The sequence below is a fragment of the Pinus tabuliformis genome, chromosome 3_1 (genome assembly GCF_031772625.1).
Source record: "Pinus tabuliformis cultivar Carrire ecotype Pingquan chromosome 3_1, CPIR1, whole genome shotgun sequence".
NCBI lineage: Eukaryota > Viridiplantae > Streptophyta > Pinopsida > Pinales > Pinaceae > Pinus > Pinus tabuliformis.
The window spans coordinates 245569869-245593849 of NC_142301.1; the positions used below are offsets into that span (position 1 = coordinate 245569869).

The 23981-nt window shown below is 37.1% G+C and overlaps 1 protein-coding gene across 3 annotated transcripts; it reads left to right on the plus strand.

Annotated features, from left to right (window-relative positions):
- Nucleotides 1-4394: 4394 nt before the first annotated feature.
- On the plus strand, nucleotides 4395-22970 carry LOC149186720 (uncharacterized). Of its 3 annotated transcripts, none has more exons than XM_089411099.1 (13): nucleotides 4395-4512; nucleotides 5580-5780; nucleotides 6761-6980; nucleotides 7240-7440; nucleotides 7891-7961; nucleotides 8130-8292; nucleotides 19269-19862; nucleotides 20141-20521; nucleotides 20774-20849; nucleotides 20963-21026; nucleotides 21495-21627; nucleotides 21853-21966; nucleotides 22229-22970. In XM_089411099.1, exons 2-13 carry the CDS (start codon nucleotides 5674-5676, stop codon nucleotides 22292-22294), a joined length of 2190 nt encoding a protein of 729 aa, XP_089267225.1. In that variant the 5' UTR covers nucleotides 4395-4512; nucleotides 5580-5673; the 3' UTR covers nucleotides 22295-22970. The 3 variants fall into 3 exon arrangements, with proteins under 3 accessions (XP_089267225.1, XP_089267224.1, XP_089267226.1); XM_089411098.1 differs by lacking the exon at nucleotides 4395-4512 and adding an exon at nucleotides 5216-5368; XM_089411100.1 differs by lacking the exon at nucleotides 4395-4512 and adding an exon at nucleotides 5246-5415.
- The last annotated feature ends 1011 nt before the right edge of the window (nucleotides 22971-23981 follow it).

Genomic DNA, 23981 nt, shown 5'->3' on the forward strand with positions numbered 1-23981 from the left:
TTCTGATGCTATAACACACTCCTTTGTTGAATACCTTAAATCGCTTGCGCCTCAGGCTCAACTCTACTGCTCACAACGTTTGAATACCTGCACAAGAGATCAAAGACACAACAAAGCATACAAGTACAACAAGCATAATCGAAAGTAATCCACTTAACAGATCAAGGAGCATTAAGATAAATGATGCATTAACATAAACATTTATGGAAAGTGAACCAATAGTTGTATATATTAATGAAATAAAGGAGGAAGCATACAACCAAGCCTTGATGTCAATAAGCTCTCCTTGAGTGAATGTCTAAGTCCAAGCTCAAGCTCTCCAAGCACTCCTTCTCCAAGTCAAATGAGTAGCATGTAGGCACTATCTCAGCATAAGGGTGCAAATAATCAGAGACCAACCATTTGGGAATGGGAGAGGATGAATATATAGGCAGGGAGAGGGAGTTAGGATCTCTCAAAATATAGGAGAAGGTCCTCATATCAAGTAGGTAGCTCATAGGGATAAGATCAAAGGGAGATTTTGGGAGAATTCGACTACATCCACACCGAATAACCTCCAACTCGTCGTTATGGAAGCCTCTAGATCACGAAGCTTATTGTCCTCTTTGGGAAAACTTGCCTTTTAGGGATAATCATGGGTATCCAAGTAAAAAGCCCATTGGTAGTGCGAGGCCAGTCTAGTGCAACTCGCCATCAACACTAGTTGCCAGTGTCAGGGTTGCACTGGTCCTGAAATTAGGGTTTTAGATCTTACTTCTTTAGGGAAGGCTCAAGGCATGTTTCCATCAGTGTTTCAGGGAGGATTTGAACTGCAAATTAGGATGGGTACACTGCATGATTGCCAAGTTTCGGGTACTTTAGGGTATGACACAGGGAAGTGTAGGAGGCGTGACAAAATACTGTATAACAAGGATGGTCCACCCATATGTGAAGAGAACTAAAAGACTACCCCACACACACATATTCCCTTATTTTTTTTATTTGTTACTATCATCTACTTGTTGATATCTAATCCAATTACCCTAATTAATTTATAATGTTATATGAAATTTTCAACCCTTAAAAGGACAAGAAAGAAAAGGCATAAATAATCTGACCCAATGATCCAAAATGGGTCATAAAATAATTTCCATTTATTTTGGTACTTTATGAATGAAAGATTGGAGTGATGGACTTGTGGGGCCCATTTTAAGTGCAAAGTCTATTCAATAATTTCGATTCCTCAAACTTCTTGAGTTTTTTTTAATATTAAATGACCACGCTTAAGGTCCAAACTTAACAAATGAAATTATTAACCTCCCCAATATTATTAATCAATCAAAATCCATATGAAAAAGTTTACCTCCAACAAATTAACACATGTTTTAACAAACACAACACAAGTAGATGACTTATTAGTACCAATTACTAGCATATATATAAATTCACCATACATACCAACCTAGATCCATTTTAACTAGGATCTATCAAGTGCCGAGAGGGATCCAATCTCTCGAGGTGCAAACCCTTTTTTTGAGTGCAAAACTTGAGGAAAGGTTTGCACCTCGAGAGATTTGATCCCTCTCGACGCTTGATAGATCCAGGTTAAGATGGATCTAGATTGGTTATGTAATACTATATAATATCTATATTTGTATCTCTGTGTCTCTTTCTTATTCCCTCTCTTTATCTCACCCCCCAAATATACACACACTCTCTCCATATCCATCTCTCTCTCTCTCTCCATATCTCTCTTCCCTCCCACTCTCCTCTCTCCCTCACTCTCTCTCCATCCCTCCCTTGTCACTCCCCCTCTCTCTCTACCTTTCTCCCTCTATGTCTTTCTCCTGCCTTCACTCTATCTCCCCCTCCGACTTCATCTCTCTCTCCTTCTCTCTTTTGAGTCCTCTCTCTCCCTTTCTCTCCCACCCCCTCTGTCTCAAGCCCCTCCATCTCTCTCTCTCTGCCTCCCTCTCTCTCTCTTTCCCTTCTCTCCCTATCTTTCTCCCCGCCTCTTCTCTCTCTTCCCTCCTCTCCTCTCTCTCTCCATCTCTCCCTTGTCACTCCCTCTCTCTCTCTCCACCTATATCTCCCCATGTATGTTCTTTCCTCCCTCTCTCTCCCCCTCCAACTCCATCTCTCTTCCCCCCTCTCTTCTTCTCTCTCTCTTCCTTCCTCTCCCTCCCACCTCCTTCTCTCTGCCTTCCCCATCACTCTCTCTCCGCCCTCAAGCTTTGTCACTATTTCCTTGCCTCTCTCCCCCTCCCCCTCTCTTCCCTTCACTTTGCTCGCTGTCATCGCTTGGATCCTTAGTTAAAATGGATCTATGTTGGTTCTTACTAATACTATTTGTATTATATAACTTTCACATCTTTAAATATAAAAGTATTTTAATTTCTATGGGAATATTTTTAGTAGTCGTGAGGATAGAGAGTTTAGATATATCTCAAAACTAATTATAACCATTTTCCTATTAGCTTCCATGAAAAAAGTTATAAAATTAAATTAAATTAAAATATTTTTATTTTGAAATAAGTTATGGTTTTTGGGCATGTGGTATTGATAAGCCATGTTATTGGCCCATGGTATTGTAACAAAGCCTTATTGTTATAAAATATTTTGATTGTGAAATAGGTTATGATTTTTTGGCATGTGTTATTGATAAGCCATGGCATTAGCCCATGCTATTGTAACAAGTCTATTCACAAGTTCATAATATCAATGACAAAGTGGGGGTAAATATCCATGATTAAAAATCATGTTATATTGTTATAAAATATTTTGATGGTGAAATAACTTATGTTTTTTGGGCATGTGATATTGATAAGCCATGCTATTGTAACAAAGCCTATTTACAAGTTAATAATATCCATGGTAAAGTGGGGATGAATATCCATGGTTAAGAATATTTTCATATTGTTAGAAAATATTTTGATTGTGAAATAAGTTATTTTTTTTGGGCATGTAGTATTGATAAACCATGGTTGTAACAAAACCAAATTTTACAAGTTACTAATATCCACTGTAAAGTGAGGGTGAATATCCATGGTTAAGAATCTTGTCATACTGTTATAAAATATTTTAGTCTAAGTTTTTGGGCTTCGGTATTGATAAGCCATGGTATTGGCTCATGGTATTGTAACAAAACCTATTCACAAGTTAATAACAAAATCAAAATATAACAAAGTGAATTTAGTTATTTTTATTATTTTAACTTTTTATTAATTGAGCCAATATTTAGATGTAGTCATCCCTAATATTTTTTACTTTTATTATCATTATTATTTTTTAATTAAATAGACATTTAAAATTGTTTACATACTTAAATCAATGAAGTGAACTTTAAAGCACCTCTCAATGCAATAATAAAAATTCATTCATAAAACTTATATCAAAATTAAACAAAGTCTTTCGGTAGAAATCACATGAGAGAATTAACAAGTGTGGTTCATCTGGTGGTCCTGATAATAAATCACACTTGTTGGTTCGAAATGCGTCGGCCAAAAAATTCTCTCATGTGATTTTTTACAAAAGACTTTGTTTAATTCATTATGAATCACAGAAGCTTGAATACAAAAATTATATCAAAATCTTAAAAAATACTCCAATATTTTTTATTTATTTATTATATAATTAACTTACCTTAATAAAAGCATCTATTCAACCAAAAAAAATCATTTATAAAAAAATTTATATAATAAAATATTTATAAATTTTTAACAAAATCTTATAAAATTTACTAATAAAAAATTTCAGCTTATTATATAATTAACTTAACAAAAAAACTTAAAAGTGCCTAGTCATCTTAATAAAATCATGCATCTATTCAACCAAAAAAATCATTTATAAAAAAATTTATATAATAAAATATTTATAAATTTTTAACAAAATCTTATAAAATTTACTAATAAAAAATTTCAGCTTATTATATAATTAACTTAACAAAAAAACTTAAAAGTGCCTAGTCATATAAATAAATTGGGAAAAAACATCTGCCTTGCTTTCCAGAATGGGACAAACCCCCCTTGATTAATAATAAGGAAAATACAGATTAATAACTTTATTCTATTCCAAATCAATAGAATAATAACAAATTAATTCCATGGTCTTTTCGCACTTCCAAAATCTTGTGAGGCAATGGCAGTTCGGTGTCGACATGCATGGCGACATTAAACGCCATTCCCTCCCCCTGAAACGTTACAAAATCCCTCAACGGAGCATTAAACTCCCGTTTCCGTTAAGTGAAAATGGCACAAAATCACCCAGTTTCTCCGCAAATGAAGCAAACCCATTAGGCCAGACGGAACGGACCGTGAAGGAAGAGCTCGTGGGTACCACAATGAGCACCCAATGTGTACACATTGGATTGCATATGGCACATTGGCACAGCACACTTTCAATGCACCCAAGTCCATGGACACACCAATTGGTCAGTAAATTGGTGGAATTCCACAATCTCTGCCTTTAAAAGGCCACAGCGTTCATTGGTTTTCTGTCAGGGAACTGGAATGAAATCAAGCTTGTGGTACTTGGGTACATATTTGTTTTTATTAGATCCCCCCTCTGCATGTAGCTTTATTGTTCAGAAAATGTTGATTATTATACTATGAGCTTGCATTTTTTGCAGAGTGATGTATGCTTTTTGTTTTCATGCACTGCACATGCTTTTAGGTGTCTAGTTGTCCTTTATTTCTTTACTACCAGTCCTCTGTATTGCATTCTTCCATCCTCCTCTTTCCACCGCTGAGTAATCTGCTGTTTCTGTGAACTAATTTGAAAATAACGACTCTATGTTTTCTCCTTTGAATATTATTTATTTTTTGGGGTCAAATTCGTCGCTGGTGGGTAATGGAATTACAGTCTGGTTTAAATTTGATCAAGTTAATTCTTAGTTATTTATATTCTCTCTGGTTCCTCCGATTTTGTGTTTGCAATGGGGAAGAGAATTCAAAATTTATTAAAATTGATAATAGGTATTTAAAATTGGGCTCTGATTTATGACGTCACTATTGAATTTTTAGATTTTATTGTTCGGTGGTTGACCCATTCTCGTCTCTGATATGGTTCCTTGTTTTTGTCAATTTGTACCTTTTATACTACACAATCATTTGAAAATTCGAAATTACTGTTCGCAGCGGGGTAGTACTCGTGCAATATTCTATTAAAATATATATAAAGTAGTGTTTTTCGGGCCTACTTCTATTCAGTTTCTTGACGTGGCAAACACTCTTTCAATAACCGGGCATTCCATTTTTTTCGTAGAGTTGGTCGCCTCTATTCCTAAAATGTTTATATATACTCGCACCAGGCCAATCCCTCAAAGCTTCATGAATCTCACAGTCCGTTTGATTAGCCCTTTGGCCAGGCCTGCTTTTTCTACATTGAACAGGCATTGTTTTACCCACATCTTTAAAGGGAAACCATTTTCCATGATTTGTATGCAGCTCAGAGCCATTACTAGATTATGTTGTTTGGGCAATTTCAGTAGTACTTGATACCTCCTTTCTGTAATGGATTATTCTTATCGTTCTGAGAAATAAATTATGTTTTATTAACATATTCCTAATTATTAAGTACATATATATTTGTACACAATGCAGGTTCGTTTGGAAGGGCATCCGTCTGAGTACAAAGGGCAGTTTACCCTCATTTATTAACCGTTCGGTTCCGCTGTGCCACGCTGCTGAATTCAATATGGGTTCGTTGCCCGCTGAAGAACGCTTGGACTATCCAGAAGCGAGGAGAGATGAGTCTGTAGTAGACAACTATCACGGGGTGCCTGTACATGATCCTTACAGATGGTAAGCTTCTCTTGAATTCAATTTTGGAAAATTCATAGCTGCCTACTGTTTGACAGAAACGAAAATCACCCAATATTTGCACCGGCCTCATCACTCAAACACATGCTAATCTGAAGGGGCAGACTGTGGTAAGAATGGGACCTGGGGAACGGCTTATCATTTCATTTTAGATATTGTGTCGTTTTGTTTTATTTTTTTCATTGGTAAAACACAAAAACCCTTTTGTGCGGAGAGGGTACAGGCTTACGAAATTAGGTTTATGAGTTGAAGACCTATTTTACAAGATTAGTTTTATAATTTGAAGATCTTTGGCTTCAAAGTCATGAGTGAGAAATAGTTATTCCATCAAAATCACCCAGGGCTTTCACTGGGCCTAATCCACAAACACTGCATTACCACAGGACCGCTATTAACAATGGCCTGTGAATATATGCCTTATTTTTCGCTTTGTAGAATCTTCTGGTTAATTTTTTGGGTGGTAAACTCCTTTGACGGCAAAGGGTACAGAGCTCCTTGCAATATGGGTTTTACAACTAAAAGAACTTTGATTAAGAAGATGGGACTGGGTCTATATGTCGTCCAAGTCATCCGGGACTTGCACCTAGCCTCATTTGCTAGACCGCATTAGGATGGGACCAATATTTTACAGCACCTCTATATTTGAATGGTTATTGTTTATTGTATTAACATGATCTCACACCTTTGGGAAACTTGGTCAACTGTATTATCATAATGCTCGCCACTGAATTTTGACCCTGACTCATCATCACAACAAGTTCCTCAACAGTTTAACTCATCACTAGAACGCAGTCTAACAGACGGTAAAGCGATGCCTTGTTAGTAAACCGGTGCAGTTTTTTCGAAATGGAAGATAAAAAATTGCCAGGAATTCATGTTTTCCCATTTGAGGAATGGAATATGATTTGAAATCTTGTTGTCATATTTTAGGTTGTAATATATATCGATTTTTCTTCTCTCAGGCTGGAAGACCCTGATGCAAAGGAGGTCCAGGATTTTGTTGAGAAACAAGTTTCCTTAACTGAATCCCTACTACAGACGTGTGAGACAAGAGGGAAACTGAGAGAGCGCATCTCAACTCTTTTTGACCATCCTAGATATGGCTGTCCATACAAACGCGGTGATAAGTACTTCTATTTCTTCAACACTGGGCTCCAAGCTCAGAGTGTCCTGTATGTCCAGGTATACTTTAAAATTATGAGAAGAGATTGATAGGGATATTCTGTAAAGCTATAGTTTAAATGAACGTAGTCAACTTCTTTCTGAATATGAATAAGTCGTGGTGAAAATTTGATTTGTTACCTGAGCATATTTCTATTCGTTTGTTAATACTTTGGTAGGTCAGTATTCCTTTGTTTCTTTCTTCTTCTTCCTTTTTCTTCGTTTTGGAAGGAGTTTAAATCTGATTTGCTTCCTGTTTTCTTAAATTATTTACATTCAGGAAAATCTGGAAGCAGAAGCACTGGTCTTGTTTGACCCTAACAAACTGAGTGAAGACGGAACAGTGGCATTAAGTGTGTCTGCCGTCAGTGAAAATGCAGAATTCTTAGCAGTTGGTTTAAGTGCCAGTGGTAGTGACTGGGTGAACATCAAGGTTATCCGGGTGGCAGATAAAAGTACAGAACCTGATTCTCTTTCATGGGTAGGTTTTCTAACCCCTTGTTTAAACATCCTGTCATTCATTCCACGAGTAGGCATTGGAATAGACTCAATCGGCAAGGAATTTTTGAATAAGACATTCAAGGTGTTGCAAATGAAATTCTAGTAGACAGAGAACATCTGATAAGTTAAAATACGAGCCTCAGTTAATCCTAGGCTGCAAGCCACAGATTTTTTTTTTAAAGCCAATTTTTTATTATTGGTGGCACATATGTCTCCACTTCAATATTGTAATTAACAACCGACACAGAAATGTCACCCATCTTCTCGTAAAGAGAAAATGGGATATAAGGACTATTTGTTGACTGTATTTTTCCTTAACCCAGCTTTTGTATATTATGTCGTTATAAGTTGCTTGAACTATTATTTATTGAATATGTAGAATTGTTTTCAAATTATGTTCCTCAGATTAGGATTTTGCAACTGTCAACAGGTGAAATTTTCATCCATTACCTGGACTCATGACAACAAAGGTTTCTTTTACAGCCGTTATCCAGCTCCCAAGTCTGTACTATTCTTTGGATAATAGTGTTACTTGTGTACTTTTCTTTCTGTTCCTTATTTACTTTCTTCTGTTGAATTATGTACTTTATCACAGTTGCTTAGTTACTTGTTTACTCTATCACAGTTGGTTGTTTATTTTCCAAACATTCACATGTTTTTCACTGACAGAGAAGGAGAAGGAATAGACGCAGGGACGGAAACGAATATCAATCTTGATCATCAACTGTTTTACCATTTCTTGGGCACTGATCAATCTGAAGATATTCTCTGCTGGAAAGATTCAGAACATCCCAAGTGGACAGTTGGCTCTGAAATAACTGAAGATGGAAAGGTTGGTAGAATATTATGTGCTGTGTTTCCAATAAAATATGACATCTTAGATACCTTTTTAGATGGCTATTCCAATTTTATGGTTGCACATATGCTTTTGCTTGCACTCGTGCATTTTACACATTTTTTTAATAATTTGTATTCTTCCAGTCACAACATATAATATTTCTTTCAGATCCGACTAGCTATTAAAAAGGCTTGTTCATAGATGAGATTTTGCAATTTGAGTCATGTTTGTTGGTAAGATTTAATTTGGCTTTGATGTTTTCCAAAGATTAAAAAGAAAATGTAGCCTGTCAAAAAAATTTTAATCCCCAAAAAGATCCTATTCTTCTACCATCAATGTTATGAACTTCAATTGACGAATTCCAAGACCTATACCCTTGACCAAAAACTTCTCCAAGGCCAAGCCAACTTGCCTCAAAGTCAAAGTTAATCCTTTCTTGATTCAGCTGCAATCTCTTCTTTCACTTTAGCCTTCGCCTCTGCAACACTAGTCTGAGATTCTCGCCCTCCTTAACTGCAACTTTCGGCTTCCTGTAATGGACTCTACTTTTCACATGTGTGGCAGACTTGGGGTAATTTCAGTCCTTTTCCTCCTTCTTTTGACTAGAGTTAATCTTCTTGTGATCTCGGCTTGAAAGATAGATTAATTACTCAGTCACTTCTCCCTTAGATAGAACTTGATGATGAACGAATGGCTCCTTAAGTGAGGTCGAGTCCTCCTACATATAGACTCTTCCTCCATGCTTTTAGGCCAACTTGATGCTTGAGAAGGCCGACTTGTTCTTTTGCATTATGACATGGTCTTTGGAGAGTTCTTTGACTTTCATAAATCTTTTTACAATATGTAACATGCCCAACAAGGTCATTCATACATGCCAATGACTCATAAGCCCTAGAAGCTCTCAATGGGAGCTTGACATCTACCTCAAGATCAACAATAATAATTTATTTTTCTCATTACATCAAATACATAAAATCATCATTACATGTGTCATTATGAAGACCGAATCTAGTTACATATTTCAAAACTCCCTCTTAATTAAGGAGGTATTCATAATCCATACAATGTACTTAGATATTCTCAATCTGAAGAATTCTCATAAGAAGAGTAAGGTTGGTAACCCATATGTATAACATCATATCATTTAACATTGTCACATAGCAAGGCCTTGACTAACAACTCTATCTCTCCACAAGATCAGAGCACGATGGTGGTGAGACCAATGATTTATATATTCCTTCATCAGTGTCTCTCAATGAGCATATCCCACCCGAGTGTTCACAGGGTATGTCCTTCCAAAACTATTCTCATCTTGGATTCCCAGTCGTCAAAGAATATCGATCCTCTACGACTATATCTTGGATGCCCTACCACATCCTCAAAGAGTATCAGATGCTAGATGACTACCTAGTCCTCCATTCTTTCTTCCCAAGTGAAAACAAAAATGATGTGTCTATCTCTCCCTCTCAACTAGGGAGGATATACCCATTCCAATGAAGGAATGTATCCATTCCTATAAAAGGAATGTACCCAAGCTCCCTCTTAATCAGGGACTTGTTTCCAAAATTCTCCTTAATCAGAAACTTGCTTCTAGGCTCCCTCTTAATCAGGGACCTGTTTCCAGCAACAACTCTTTCTTCATTGGTGGAGATCATGGGACCTTCAGCTGCTTGTACCGCTCCTCCATTCGATGTCATGAATTTCATTTTAATATTATCAATCATTCATCTTTTGGGATTTCTTTATAGGGCATCAACCATCCATCACCTTCCTTCTTGAATTAGGGCAGCCATGTCATCCTTCCTTTCCTCGGAGAGTGATCCATAGGACCATATCTGGCTTTTCCTCATACAATGACCTTTTTCACATCATGTCTCTTTCAGGATCTTCCATCCTTCTGCATGAGTATCAGTTGTAGATGATATCCACACTTTTCTTTAGGTAGCCCTGTATTAGCGCATCCAAATATTATTCAAAAAATCAGAAATGAACATCAAATAAAAAATTACTTTTATAAAAAATTACCTTTTGTGATGGCCCTTCATCATGATATCTGCTTGTTGCAACATCAAGCCCATCCAAATATTATTCAAAAAATCAGAAATGAACATCAAATAAAAAATTACTTTTATAAAAAATTACCTTTTGTGATGGCCCTTCATCATGATATCTGCTTGTTGCAACATCAAGCCCATCCAAATATTATTCAAAAAATCAGAAATGAACATCAAATAAAAAATAACCTTTGTGATGGCCCTTCATCATGACATCTGCTTGTTGTTGCAACATCAATATCTTGCATTCATATTGACACATCTCCAAGATATTTTTTTGTCAAGGGTCTTCTTTCTTTTCAGACTTTTCCAAGGTCTTCATATGTTTCCATGGAGATATCATAGTCAATTCTTCTAGTCATAGGATGTTGGTTGCCTTCTGTATAGTTGCAGGTATTCATATGTTTCCCATGGAGATATAATAGTCAATTCTTCTAGTCATAGGATGTTGATTGCCTTCTCTATAGTTGCCTCTTTCACGATTTCTTCTTTTCCCTTTATTCACATATTACTTCCCAGGAACTCCCAATCATAGTTCCTTCATTTTGTCAACCACCTCATATTCTTGATGAGGACATATTATGTTGATTTCATCTAGTTAATATGTGACCTATGCCTTTATGCATCCTTTTAATGAAAGATACCCTTTTCCCTTGATCATGCTTATGAGGTAGAGCATGCATCCTTACTATCTGCAACTATATAATAACATGACTTATTGAACATATGCATACATACCTCTTTTCTTCTTTGGTCATCTGGACTTCCTTCAACAACTTCCTCTCCTTGATTGAGAGTGCTTCAGTCATCTTTGACCTGCTGCATTCTTTTGTCATCATACCATCATTTTGGTATGATGGTTCATAAATAACATTCAATTCAATAACATTTATCATCATTGATCACCAAAGTAACAAGTTCTACTTGTAAGCCAAGTTTAACCATTACAAGAAGTAATATCGAAGATATTTCTAAGTCCTAACTTCTAACTGTTAACATGATATGAAATGTTAAAAATTTATAAAATGAAACATGAATAATGAGATGAAATGAAACAACTTTAGTCTTTCACAAAGCATCATATTCATAATTCACAATCATTACCAATGAGTTATAATTGCCAAGGCCCAACTTCAAACTTCAAATTTTCATTGTCACAGTGATATAATGTTTACAAAAAATATCATAATGTCATAATGATATGAAAGAGTCAAGAGTCAAGAGTCAAGACTCAACACTCAACAGTTATGAAAACTAAAGTGACAAGTCTAATAGAAACTAAAAAAGACAAGTAAACTGTAAATCTACAAGTGGCCCTTGCCACGAGAGTCTCCAGGAGTATAAGTAGGTCTTGGCGGTCTTCTAGGAGTCTCCCGCCCAGACCGACGACCAGAACTAGAGCCTCCACGCGAGGGTGTCGATGGAGGTGGCGACAGCAATGGAACAAGACTCGGGCCCCGAGAACTGCTACTGGATGGTGGAGGTGGAGGTGGCATGGCTGCTGCAGCTGCTTCAGCTTCATCCCGTACAAGCTCATCTTCTAGTTCTTCCATATGTACAATGCCATCCTCCAAATTGTCGTCCTCAGGGTGATTGTCCCAAATTTTATATGTGGGATCTTCATTAGCCCGATCACAGTAATGGCTCAACAACCTCAAATTGTAGTGCACATAAACCAAGCTTTCTGCTCGGTTTTCGTTGAGCCTGTTTCTTTTCACATTATGTATATAACTGTAGGTGCTCCAACACCTCTCTGCAGAAGAAGAATTTACAACCTGTGCAAGAACTTTCAATGCCAATTTTCGCAAAAGTCCGTCGCCGCCATATGTTTCCCACCATGTGAGAGAATCAAATTTATCTTTGTCGTCCATTGCATGGAAGTTACCATACAAACCACTGCCAGTGAAGTATCTGCCTATTTCAAGGCGCACAGCTGCACATTCCTCCCTGTCAGGCACCAACTTTTCTAATGCATCCAGATATCCTTTAGTTACCTCTCGATCTAAATGGGGTTTGGTCCTAACACCACCCCCTGCTGCAGGTTTGCCCAACCAAGAATCTGAGTAGTATTTTGGCGTAAGGATATACGCCAAGCAATGTAGTGGAAGGTTAAGCCTTTTCCACCGTTCACACACACAATCGTGAATCAGATTGTACAAGTCGGGATCTCTGTTATTAACAATGTCTTTTATTTCCCCCAACATGGTATCCATTTGCTCATACACCTCGCCAATCACTGGTTTGTCTGTATCTGCAAACCGAATCATGTTATAAATTGGCTTGGTGAAATCCAATACCTGTCTCACAGCTGTCCAAAACTGCCCATCAAGAGCGGCCTCCTCCACCGTTTCAAAACCTGCAATGTCAGCTACATTTGTAGCCCTTTCCTTTAACACCTGCCAATTTGGACTTGATACCATGCTAGCTAAACCCTCTCTTACCTTCAAAAGGCGCCTGAAGGTGAGGTAATAGCTACCAAATCTAGTCCTCGCAATCTTCAGCAACTCCAATCTCGAGTGACTGCGGAAAAGGCCATGGGTATTGCTATGATTTGTAATAAATTTTATCATTTTTTTTCCTCTCTTGTACAAATCACCAATCCATTGGTATTGTTCATTTTTGTTTTTGACAATATCATGCAATAGAAGGTTCAATGTGTGAACCAAACATCCAGACCAAAATATGTTCGGGTATCTATCCTCAATAATTGCTCCCGCTGCCTTACAATTAGGAGCATTATCAGTGATGACTTGGATGACATTGTATGGGCCAATACGCTCAATTGTTTCAAGCAATGCTTCTGCAATGTTGATAGCGGTCTTGAACTTGTCTGAGTAATCATGTGCAGCTAGAAAAATGGGACCACTTCGGGACACAGCAAGAACACTTATCAATGGCTTGCCTTTTACATTTGTCCATCCATTAGATACAATGGACACCCCATTGTCAGTCCAAGAACTTGTCATTTTATTCAAAGAATGTGATATTTTTGCTTTTTCATGATCAAGGCCAACTGTTCTTGCCTTGTCATACCCAGGGCTCTTGTATCCTTTAGGGGCATCATTTATGGCAGAAACCATTTCGTGCCAATAAGGTGAGCGTAGAACATTGAATGGTATCCCATTTGCATAGAGGAACCTGTAAATTTTTGAATCCACATCATTCCTACACCCCTCATCAAGGAAATCTGATATGGTTCTACGGCGTAAAGATGATGACCCTGAGCCTCCATGTCCATATCCACTACCTTGGGAGGATGCTGAAGGAGTTCTTTGTGAGCTTTCAAAGAAACCCCTTGATCTTTTTGCTTTGTATTGGGCGTCCTCCTCTTCCTTTATGTATTTGGCTCTATCTGCTGTTGACACCGCGTCGCAAGTTCTGATTCCTATTTGTTTCTCTCCATCCCATGCCCTTTTCCCGCAAAGGTGTCTTCTCAAACGGGTGTATGAGCCTGTGAAATCATTGTTGCAATGGGGGCAATGAAATTTAGTGGTTCCACCCCCTCCCTGTTTCAGGCCTGTGAACATATTTCCACAATGGAGTTTGGTCTTGTTTAGTTTTTTGACCCTCATGTTCACCCTCCACATCCTCCTCACTGGGGTTTTCACCTATTTGACTTCCTCCGGCTTCTTCATCCACCTCTTCAGTTTCAGGCCCCCTCCGTTTCCTACTCTCCACCACCATAATAACCAGAAAAGGGACCAGGAAGAGGAAAATGCCAATAAAAATCCCCAGGTCCATCGTGTTTGATGTTTGTAGGGTTTGAGTCTTGAATCTGCAAATTAATTTAGTTTATTGGGATTAATTCATTTAATTTATTAATTTAATTTAAATTAATGATCTTTAAACTCAAACAGGTAAATTAAACTAAACAAACTAACTACCTAACCAACTAAACTAACTAAATGATTAAGTTACTTACCTCTGCAAGCTTGCTCCTCGCTCCTTGGCACTTGCTCCTCGCTCCTCAGCTCTGGCTCCTTGCTCCTCAGCTCTTGCTCCTTGCTCCTTTGCTCTCAAACTCAAGCTCAATCTCATTGAAATGATTTTGTTTTGGCCATTGGGCTTATAAACCCAAAAAAATTAGTTAATTTTTTTGTTTTTTTCGGGTCCGCGGAATTTTTTTCCGCCGAACCGCTCCCGGCTCCCGGAGCGTTTTTTAATGCCCGGGAGCGATCGCGATCGCTCCCCGATCGCTCCCGGGCATTAAAAAGCGCTCCGGGAGCGCGGGAGCGATCGCTCCCTGAAGCGCTCCCTCACAGACCAGGGAGCGCAAATTTTTTTACGGGAGCGCGCTCCCGAAAATCGCTCCCGTCCGGGAGCGATTTGGGGAGCGCGCTCCCGACCCGCTCCCGCCGGAGCGCGCTTCGGGAGCGGGTTCGAAGGGGGGGGGGGGGCGCTCCCCCGCATCACTGGTTTCTAAACAATGAATCCCATCCCAAGTGGAATTCTTAGCGAGGCATCTTTCAAGAGATGAACCTTCTAACGAAGATTCCAGCCGAGGACCCTGATTATCCTCATCTTGCAGATTCTCCTTCCCAATGATGTATGATGAGCTTCATACTAGATGATTCTCGTTTTACCCATAACTGCTACTTATGCTTCTAATGAGGTTACCAAGAGCTACTTCCTTCCAATAATGACTTCCATAGACTTCAACTATCTTTCAAGCTTCCCATAATGATGTCATGAGCTCTTGCTTTCAATCGTATGCCATTCTTAATGTGATGCATCCTATCATACTTTATTGACTGTAATTCTTTAACTATGGTAGAGGTCTTCCACCTTCTATTTCTTGCAGGTATCCATACATCATGAATAGTGCCCAAGGGTTAGTATAGTTCCCTACTTCTATCATGCTTCTTAAAACAAGGGCTTATCCTATTCACCTTTATGTCTTGTACCTGCAATATTTATTGACAAGTACCCCGAGCAAAGTACATAATACTAAAATATGATGTCAAGTTATCTTTCTAGGATTTTATGCAATCAAGAGGTCATCCTAGGGTTTCTTAAGTTCAAACCCTAGATCATATTATTTTCTCTTCATGTTATTCTAGGGTTTATCCCATGTTCTAGAATCCTAACAAACCTTAGAGATCATAGGAATCATAGGGAACAAGTACCTTAATACTAGGGTTCCTCATTACTAGGGTTTCTTATGAGCTGTCAAAATACAAACCCTAGAGCCATAATTTTAACCCTACAACATCTTATGATGGACCCTTAAAAAATGAAAGGAAAATATCGTACATACCTCATGGATACCTACCTGTAATGGTCGGTATTTCAGGATGCCATGGTACTGTTGTTTTTACTGACTTTTATGTTCTCTTCAAGAATTTTTTAACCAGGGAAATTATTGCCCTTCTTGTTGAGACCTGCTTCTTCACGAACTCCTTTGTAGCTCCTTTCTGCTACCTTGATGTTTACAAGACTTCTTGGCAACAAAACCTTCATAATGGAAACTCCTTTTGTTGCACTTACTTTCTGCCTGTAGTTTTTTATTTAACTGCTTATCAGAATGTATAGATGATTGTAGAGGAAATTAGCCTTCACAAATGATTGATTGTTGTACAGAGAACAAATATATTTGATTTGAAGATGGTTGCACCCTCAGTGCCATAGATGATTGATTCATCCCAAACACGATGCTTTGCAAAATATGATATGAACTATCTTCATGAATTTCTCGGTCTTCTTGAGGAATTTGATTCCTTTCTGAGGATGTCTGGAAATCATGTGGTTGCTACAGATAACAGTCTTCTTCTTTAAGTCACAGAGATTCGATCTTCTTGTCAAAGGATTCTGACTATTCTGAATATTTGAATTAGGCCTGCAGCCTTTTGAAAAAATCGCTTCATTATGCACACAATTTGGAAGTCTGCTTACTTGGAGAGGGATTGAAGCCAGAATTTTTGAACTTTGGATTGAGTTTCAATGTCTTGAGAGAGATATAGTCTTCTTTAGATTTCTTTGTTTTCAGATTTGAGAATTTCAGAACTTGATCAAGCCTTCTTCTTAAATTCTGAGTATTCCTTTCTTTGAGTTGATAAATAAGCAAGGTACCCAAGAATGCTAGGGATTTTGAGATCTTTTATGTAATCCTTGTCCTTGAAATTCCTTGGAGATGAAAGGATCTTCTTGATGCCCTTGATAATATTTTGGTCCTTGTATGTTCCTTATTGAGCTGCCCTTCCTTGACTTGTCAGCTTAGCTTTGATACCATGTTGAGAAATCTGGGGCAGTAGCATAAAGATGATTTCTCTTGCAATGATAACTGCTTGTGAAGACTTTTCTTTTTCCTTGATTAGGTTCTTCTTTACCTTTGATTATTATTGTGTTTTCTTCATCAAACAGCTACCAAAACCATAATGAACAATGAGACAAAAGACACAAGATATAGGTGATCAGCCAGGGCCAAAACCTCTCCAAGCTTGAGAGGAAAACCCACAGAATTCTTCTTCTTATAGAATCTTCAATTGACGAATTCCAAGACCTAGACCCTTGACCAAGAACTTCTCCAAGACCAAGTCAACTTGCCTCAAGTCAAAGTTAATCCTTTCTTGATTCAGCTGCAATCTCTTCTTCCACTTTAGCCTTCGCTCCTGCAACACTAGTCTGAGATTCTCGGCCTCCTTGACTGCAACTTTCAGCTTCCTGCAATGGATTGTACTTTTCGCACATGTGGCAGACTTGGGGTAATTTCAGTCCTTTTCCTCCTTCGCTTGACTAGAGTTAATCTTCTTGTGATCTCGGCTTGAAAGATAGATCAATTCCTTGTCTTGATTCGGCTTCCTAAGGGTCTGCACTTCAGCCTTTCTGCAACAGGTGAATGCCCTAATCCTTCCTCGCACGTGTGACAGATTCAAGCCTTAAAACAGATGCAAACCTTCGATTTCTTCTGTTGGAGATTATCTCTTTCTTCGCTTCCCTTTTCAGTCACTTCTCCCTTAGATCGAACTTGATGATGATGAATGAATGCCTCCTTAAGTGAGGCCAAGTCCTCCTATATATAGACTCTTCCTCCATGCTTTTAGGCCGACTTGAAGTTGTCTCTAGGCCAACTTGATGCTTGAGAAGGCTGACTTGTTCTTTTGCATTATGACATGGTCTTTGGAGAGTTCTTTGACTTGACTTTGACTTTGATAAATCTTTTTACAGTATGTAACATGCCCAAAAGGGTCATTCATACATGACAATGATTCATAAGCCCCACCTATAAAATAAAATCCACTTGAGCATGAAACCTATGCCTCATGGTCAACAATAATAATTTATTTTTCTCATTACATCAAATACATAAAATCATGATTACATATGTCATTATGAAGATCGAACGTCGTTACATATTTCAACGTTACATATTTCAACAGATTTTAGAACTGATCACCATTCACTTTCAACACAAGAATCACCACTGCAAGCTTCCATTGAAACTAGGTTTATTATAGGCCCAAGATAAATTTGCTCTATAAAAAATTGGGCCAAACCCTTAGTAATGAAGGCATCCCTTTGAAGTCAATAATACAGATCTAATATTAAATGTAAGTTTTAAACTTCTATAGTAAACCGATGCATGCAGATTCTTTATAAAACAAAATGGAAAACAATAGCATTCACACACAATGCTTAGAGATTTACTCTAGAAACCACTCAATGCTTAGAGATTTCCTCTAGAAACCCTTAACCGCGAAACCAACAAATGTTAGAGCCACACCTCTATCTCTCATTGTATTAATCTCACCATTTACAATACAATATATAGGATTATACAACATCCAAAATTTAATTAGTTTACCCAAATTAGCTTACAACCCTAATTCCTTTATTGGAGTTAGATTACAATGCAAAGACATGAATGGTGTGGAGATAGGCATGTGACATGCCACACTTTCCCAACAATTCCATCCAGCATTCCTAACAATTCCATCCTTCATCTTGACCTTATTTCTCTTGCCTCTTGCCTTTTGTTGTTACTTTTGCTACCCTACCTCTATTCTAACAAGAACGGACTGTTGCTGTTGTATGCCATTGTCTTTTTTTTTGAGTTTTCTGCCTTTGCATGTTAACATATCTTGCCTTTTGCAAATAAATTTTGGCCCTTGAATTTCTTTTTTTTTCTTGTTTAATCTTTCTTGCAGATTATTTTTAGGTACACAGTCTCTTCTTCTCTTTTTCTTCTTGTGGTGGTTGATTGCTGATTGTGCTTCTTATACTTTTATCACTTTCCTTGAACTGAATATCGTAACATGCAACTCATGCATTTGATTCTCCCATTCCTACATTAATTCTTAGGAATCTAGTGAATAATCAATATATCCAAGACCTAGGATGCCATCTCCATCAATACCTGGTCTCTTTTTCTGTTTGAATTGGTAGAATATCACCTGTATATTCAATTTGTAGCTTCTTTCCCATGAAATCCAGTGACTTCTTTTAGGCCTACCTGAACTTCATCCGTTTCTTCTCCAAACACGGCATCTTCAATTTACTAATGAACAATCAATTTATTTTCATTTGATATTTCTAACAGTTTGAAGTTTATTTAGACAATATGTTACTTATTAAATTGCGAGATAAGCTCTGTTTGTCTTCTTACTTAATAAGCCAATGAAATTCTTCTTCCTTGTTTTAAAACCATAGGTCGTAGATGAATGAACGAATGAATACTATATCACCAATTTCAAATTGGGGCTTCTATGTTAATTTTCTAAGAATGCTTTGCATTTTTTTGGAGTGACTCAATCGTTACATTTACCTTTGATTGATTTTTATAATCCAATCTCGAAGAGGAGGTTCATATTTGTAGTGGACATTCATCTCATCTTTTAATCTTCTCCCCTCATTACAAATATGAACCTCCTCATAGGTAAATGTAACTATGTCTAAAGTTACCTGTTTTCTTTGTGGCAGTATGTTCTTTTATATATGACAGAAGGCTGTGACCCGGTGAACAGGCTCTTTTATTGTGATCTTACCTCTCTTCCTGAAGGTCTTGAAGGTTTCAGAGGCAGGGAAGAGATGCTTCCTTTCCAAAAACTTATTGACAACTTTGAAGCACAGTATGATCTTGTTGCAAATGATGGCACTTTGTTCACCTTTCGAACCAATAAAAATGCTCCTAGGTATAAATTGGTTCGTGTAGACCTTTTGCAGCCGGAAGCTTGGAGTGACGTTATTGGAGAATCTGAGAAGGACGTGCTTGAATCAGCATGCTGTGTCAATGGAAATCAACTTCTATTAAGCTATTTAAGCGATGTCAAGTATGTTTTGCAAATACGAGACTTGCAATCTGGAAATTTGCTTCATAATTTGCCAATAGATATCGGGTCAGTTTCTGGAATATCAGGAAGGCGTAAAGACAAGGAGATATTTATTGGTTTTACAAGCTTTCTTACCCCTGGCATTATCTATCGATGCAACCTAGATTTGGAAAAACCAGAGTTAGTGGTTTTCAGAGAGACTGTTGTTCCAGGCTTTGATCGGACAGAGTTTGAGGCTAAACAGGTAATGGTTATTTTTACTATTTTTTGCTTGGCTATCTTTAGGGAGAAAATCTTCTCTATTGAATGTTTTAAACAAGTAATCTAATTGTAAAAGCAATAGGGTTTCAGTGTTTCACATTAGAATTCATTTAATTTCCTGCTACAAGATAGATGTTTCTATTCTCCTCAATTGGAATACTTAATACTAATGGGTAATATCATGCAGTCCATCTGGATTGACTACTGATGTGACTGTTTTCTAATATAATATTGTTACTGATCGGTCTCGGTTGTTGTCAGGTTTTCATAACTAGCAAGGATGGAACTCAGATACCAATGTTCATTGTATCCAAGAAAGACATTGCTCTTGATGGTTCTCATCCAGCTCTATTATATGGTTATGGGGGCTTTAACATAAGCATCACTCCAAACTTCAGTGTTGGTCGTATTGTCATTTCAAGACATCTAGGGACAGTTTTTGCAATTGCAAATATTCGTGGTGGTGGCGAATATGGAGAAGAATGGCATAAATCTGGCTCTCTTGCCAAAAAACAAAATTGCTTTGATGATTTCATATCTGCCGCCGAGTTCCTTGTCTCAGAGGGATATACACAACCTAAAAAGTTATGTATTGAAGGAGGCAGTAATGGTGGACTTCTTGTTGCAGCTTGCACAAATCAGGTATGTCCATGTATTTGATGATAAGATGCGTGGTTAAATAAAGGTCCTGTATAAACCAGTTGCTTGCTTCAATCCTTCCTCCTTTCGTTTCAATGTAGAATCCGATCGAAAAAGTTGTTTATCCCAGAGAAAATGTTTTTGTCTCTGTATCGGTTTTCCTAAAACTTATTCAAAAAGAAATGTAGGGAGCATTTAGCAGATCGTTTTTCGGTGAAATAAGAGGTTTTGATCGTTAATTTTGCGTTTAAACAGAGACCTGACCTATTTGGTTGCACACTGGCTCATGTGGGTGTTATGGACATGTTGCGTTTTCATAAATTTACTATTGGTAAGTTTACTTTGATAATAATATTCAACTACTTCTCCCCCTCTGTTAGGGTAATCTCTAGACATAGGCATCTGCAGGGCAACTGATGGTGGAACTTGTGCTGAAATCTGCAGGCCATGCGTGGACTACTGATTATGGCTCTTCAGATAAGGAAGACGAATTTCATTGGCTGATTAAGTAAGAGGACAAATGGAGCCTGTCTCTCTAACTAATAAGTACCAGTGTCTAAAATTTAAATAATATTCAAACTGTTAGTGATCTGAAATGAAGATAAAATGTTTTTTCTTTTTCTATTCACCCTATCAAAAAGTGCTCTATTAGTTTTTTTTTGTTTTGTTTTTATTTATTTTTTATTTACTTGGAATGAAATCTCCACTGGAAATCCGGGAGTACTTTCCCGCATTTCATGGATGGTAAACTGGGGAAACCGTCAGCCCTGAATATGGGGTCTCGCCCCAAGGGAATCAAGGAAAGTCGAACTTGTGATCAGCAACAACTAGCAACAATCAAAGAACTTCATGTCTGGCTCTAGACCACTTGAGCTAACCCTTAGGGTTATTTGCTCGAACTTCTTGCTTTTTGAAAAAGGCATCATCAACAAAGGCACCATCAACTGTTCGTATAACACATTCTTCATTGCTGCAGATACTCACCATTGCATAATGTAAAGACACCATGGGACAAACCGGGACAGAATTTACAGTATCCTGCTATAATGTTATTGACAGCAGATCATGACGACCGTGTTGTGCCACTCCACTCTTTGAAGCTCCTAGCAGTGAGTACTTGATATGGCTCTGGCCCTGCATGAAATGTCAACTAATATTTGATATTTGAATGTTGAAGCTTATAGGCAACTATTGATGCACAAGCCATTGGTGGCTCTTTTCCGTCCCTATTTTCACAAACAGACATAACATATGTGTGATTTGTGTTTTTTATAATTTATTTTAAATCCATAGCTAATTTGTTTATATCGATTTTGAACTTCTTGTGTATATAGACGATGCAATATGTTCTATGTAAGAGCGTGGAGAATAGTCCACAGACCAACCCCATTATTGGCCGAATTGATACCAAATCTGGCCATGGTGCAGGAAGGCCAACCCAAAAGCTGGTGAGTTATTATTTCTCCGTAATATGCTTTTTCTATATGCAATTTTTCAGTGATTTGCTTGTAAGAAATAAAATCTGTAGACAGCTAGCTGTGTCTAATTGTTTGTAAAGTTATGATTTTCAAAGCGTATTTACTATTCCACACCTGTGAATGACATTGTGTTCCAGGCAAGGATTAGAACTCGATTTACTCTGTTCAAGTGTGTTGTACGTTGCAGAAATGTCCGTTTCATACTAAATATAACACTTTTTCCCAACTGCAGATTGACGAAGCAGCAGACAGATATGCATTCATGGCCAAAGTGGTCGGTGCATCATGGAATGACTAGCCTAGGTTGCAGACATTTTGGCAAAGCTTGAAGTTGCAGCTGGTCTGATATTGCAACAGATGGACAAGAAATTACTCTTTGTGACTTCGACAGTGTCACACAATTGTCATCCCAATTATTATGGAATTTATATCCAATATATATACATGGATTTCCATATTTTTAGGTTGTTCAAAAGATTTTAGTTGGCAATGAATGCCACCAAAGAATTAAAGGGCTTCTTAAGGTGCCAGAATCGAAACTGGTGCTTACGAATGATATATGTGTTTTTTCAGGGAATCAAGTAGACACAAATCACCATATTGTGGAGTATACTGGAGATGACTGATACACTGGCAATATGTCAAGAGTGTACAGTTTTCAATATAGGCGTACGAGTTTTAAAAAAAAGGCGATTCATAGTTTTTTTAATATGCCCGGTTGTTATGTGACCACTAAAAGCTAGCTTGCTGGGAATATTCCTTGCAAGACTCCAATGGAAGTATGTATGGTGAAATGTATAAGTAGTTAGCATGGCTAGATGAGCAATGGATCAATGAAGATAAGCATATGGAGAAATCATGGCTACGTGAGCAATGGATGAATGAAGATAACTATATGGAGAAATCAATAGTCATTATTGTAAACTGTTTATGTTCAAGTTGATTATATTAGGATGTATTTCAGTTTTGTGGAAGTTTTTCTCTCAATGGAAGTATGTGGTAAAATTGGTAATTAGTTTGATACATGAATAATGAATAAATACAGCTAAGTATGTAATTAGTATGTATGTGGTGAAATATGAATAAATACAGCTAAGTATGTAATTAGTATGTATGTGGTGAAATATGTAATTAGTGTGTTAAATGAACAATGAATGAATGCAGATAAGTATATGTAAGTATATCTAGAAACTAATAGAGTCATAACTATATGGAGAAATCAATAGTCATTATTGTAAACTGTTTATGTTCAAGTTGATTATATTAGGATGTATTTCAGTTTTGTGGAAGTTTTTCTCTCAATGGAAGTATGTGGTAAAATTGGTAATTAGTTTGCTACATGAATAATGAATAAATACAGCTAAGTATGTAATTAGTATGTATGTGGTGAAATATGAATAAATACAGCTAAGTATGTAATTAATATGTATGTGGTGAAATATGTAATTAGTGTGTTAAATGAACAATGAATGAATGCAGATAAGTATATGTAAGTATATCTAGAAACTAATAGAGTCATTATTGTATACACGATTGTTTAGTTTATTGAGATGTATTTGAATTGTTTAGTATATTGAGATGTATTTGAATTGCGTGAGAGTTTTTTTCTCGTAGATACAATTAGTTATGCTTTAATTTATTATAGGGCAGTACATATTTGGTGTGTATGTTTACATAAACAAAATGTTCACGTCTCCACTATGGAATTATAATTTTGAATTTAACATGGAACATGAAAAGTTTTTAGGGATCTACATGAAATTTTATTTATTACTATTTTGGCTCATAAAAAAAATTATATGTCAACTATAGAAGTTTGGATTCTACATTATATGGAATATGAAATGTAAAGTTTTAAGGTTTTTTTTATGTGCATGGAAATCTTATTACTTGATTGTGGTTTCATAAAAATTTACATCTTAATCATTGAATTTTGAATTTTATATATAACTCGGAAATGTTTTTTAATCCACATATAAATCTTA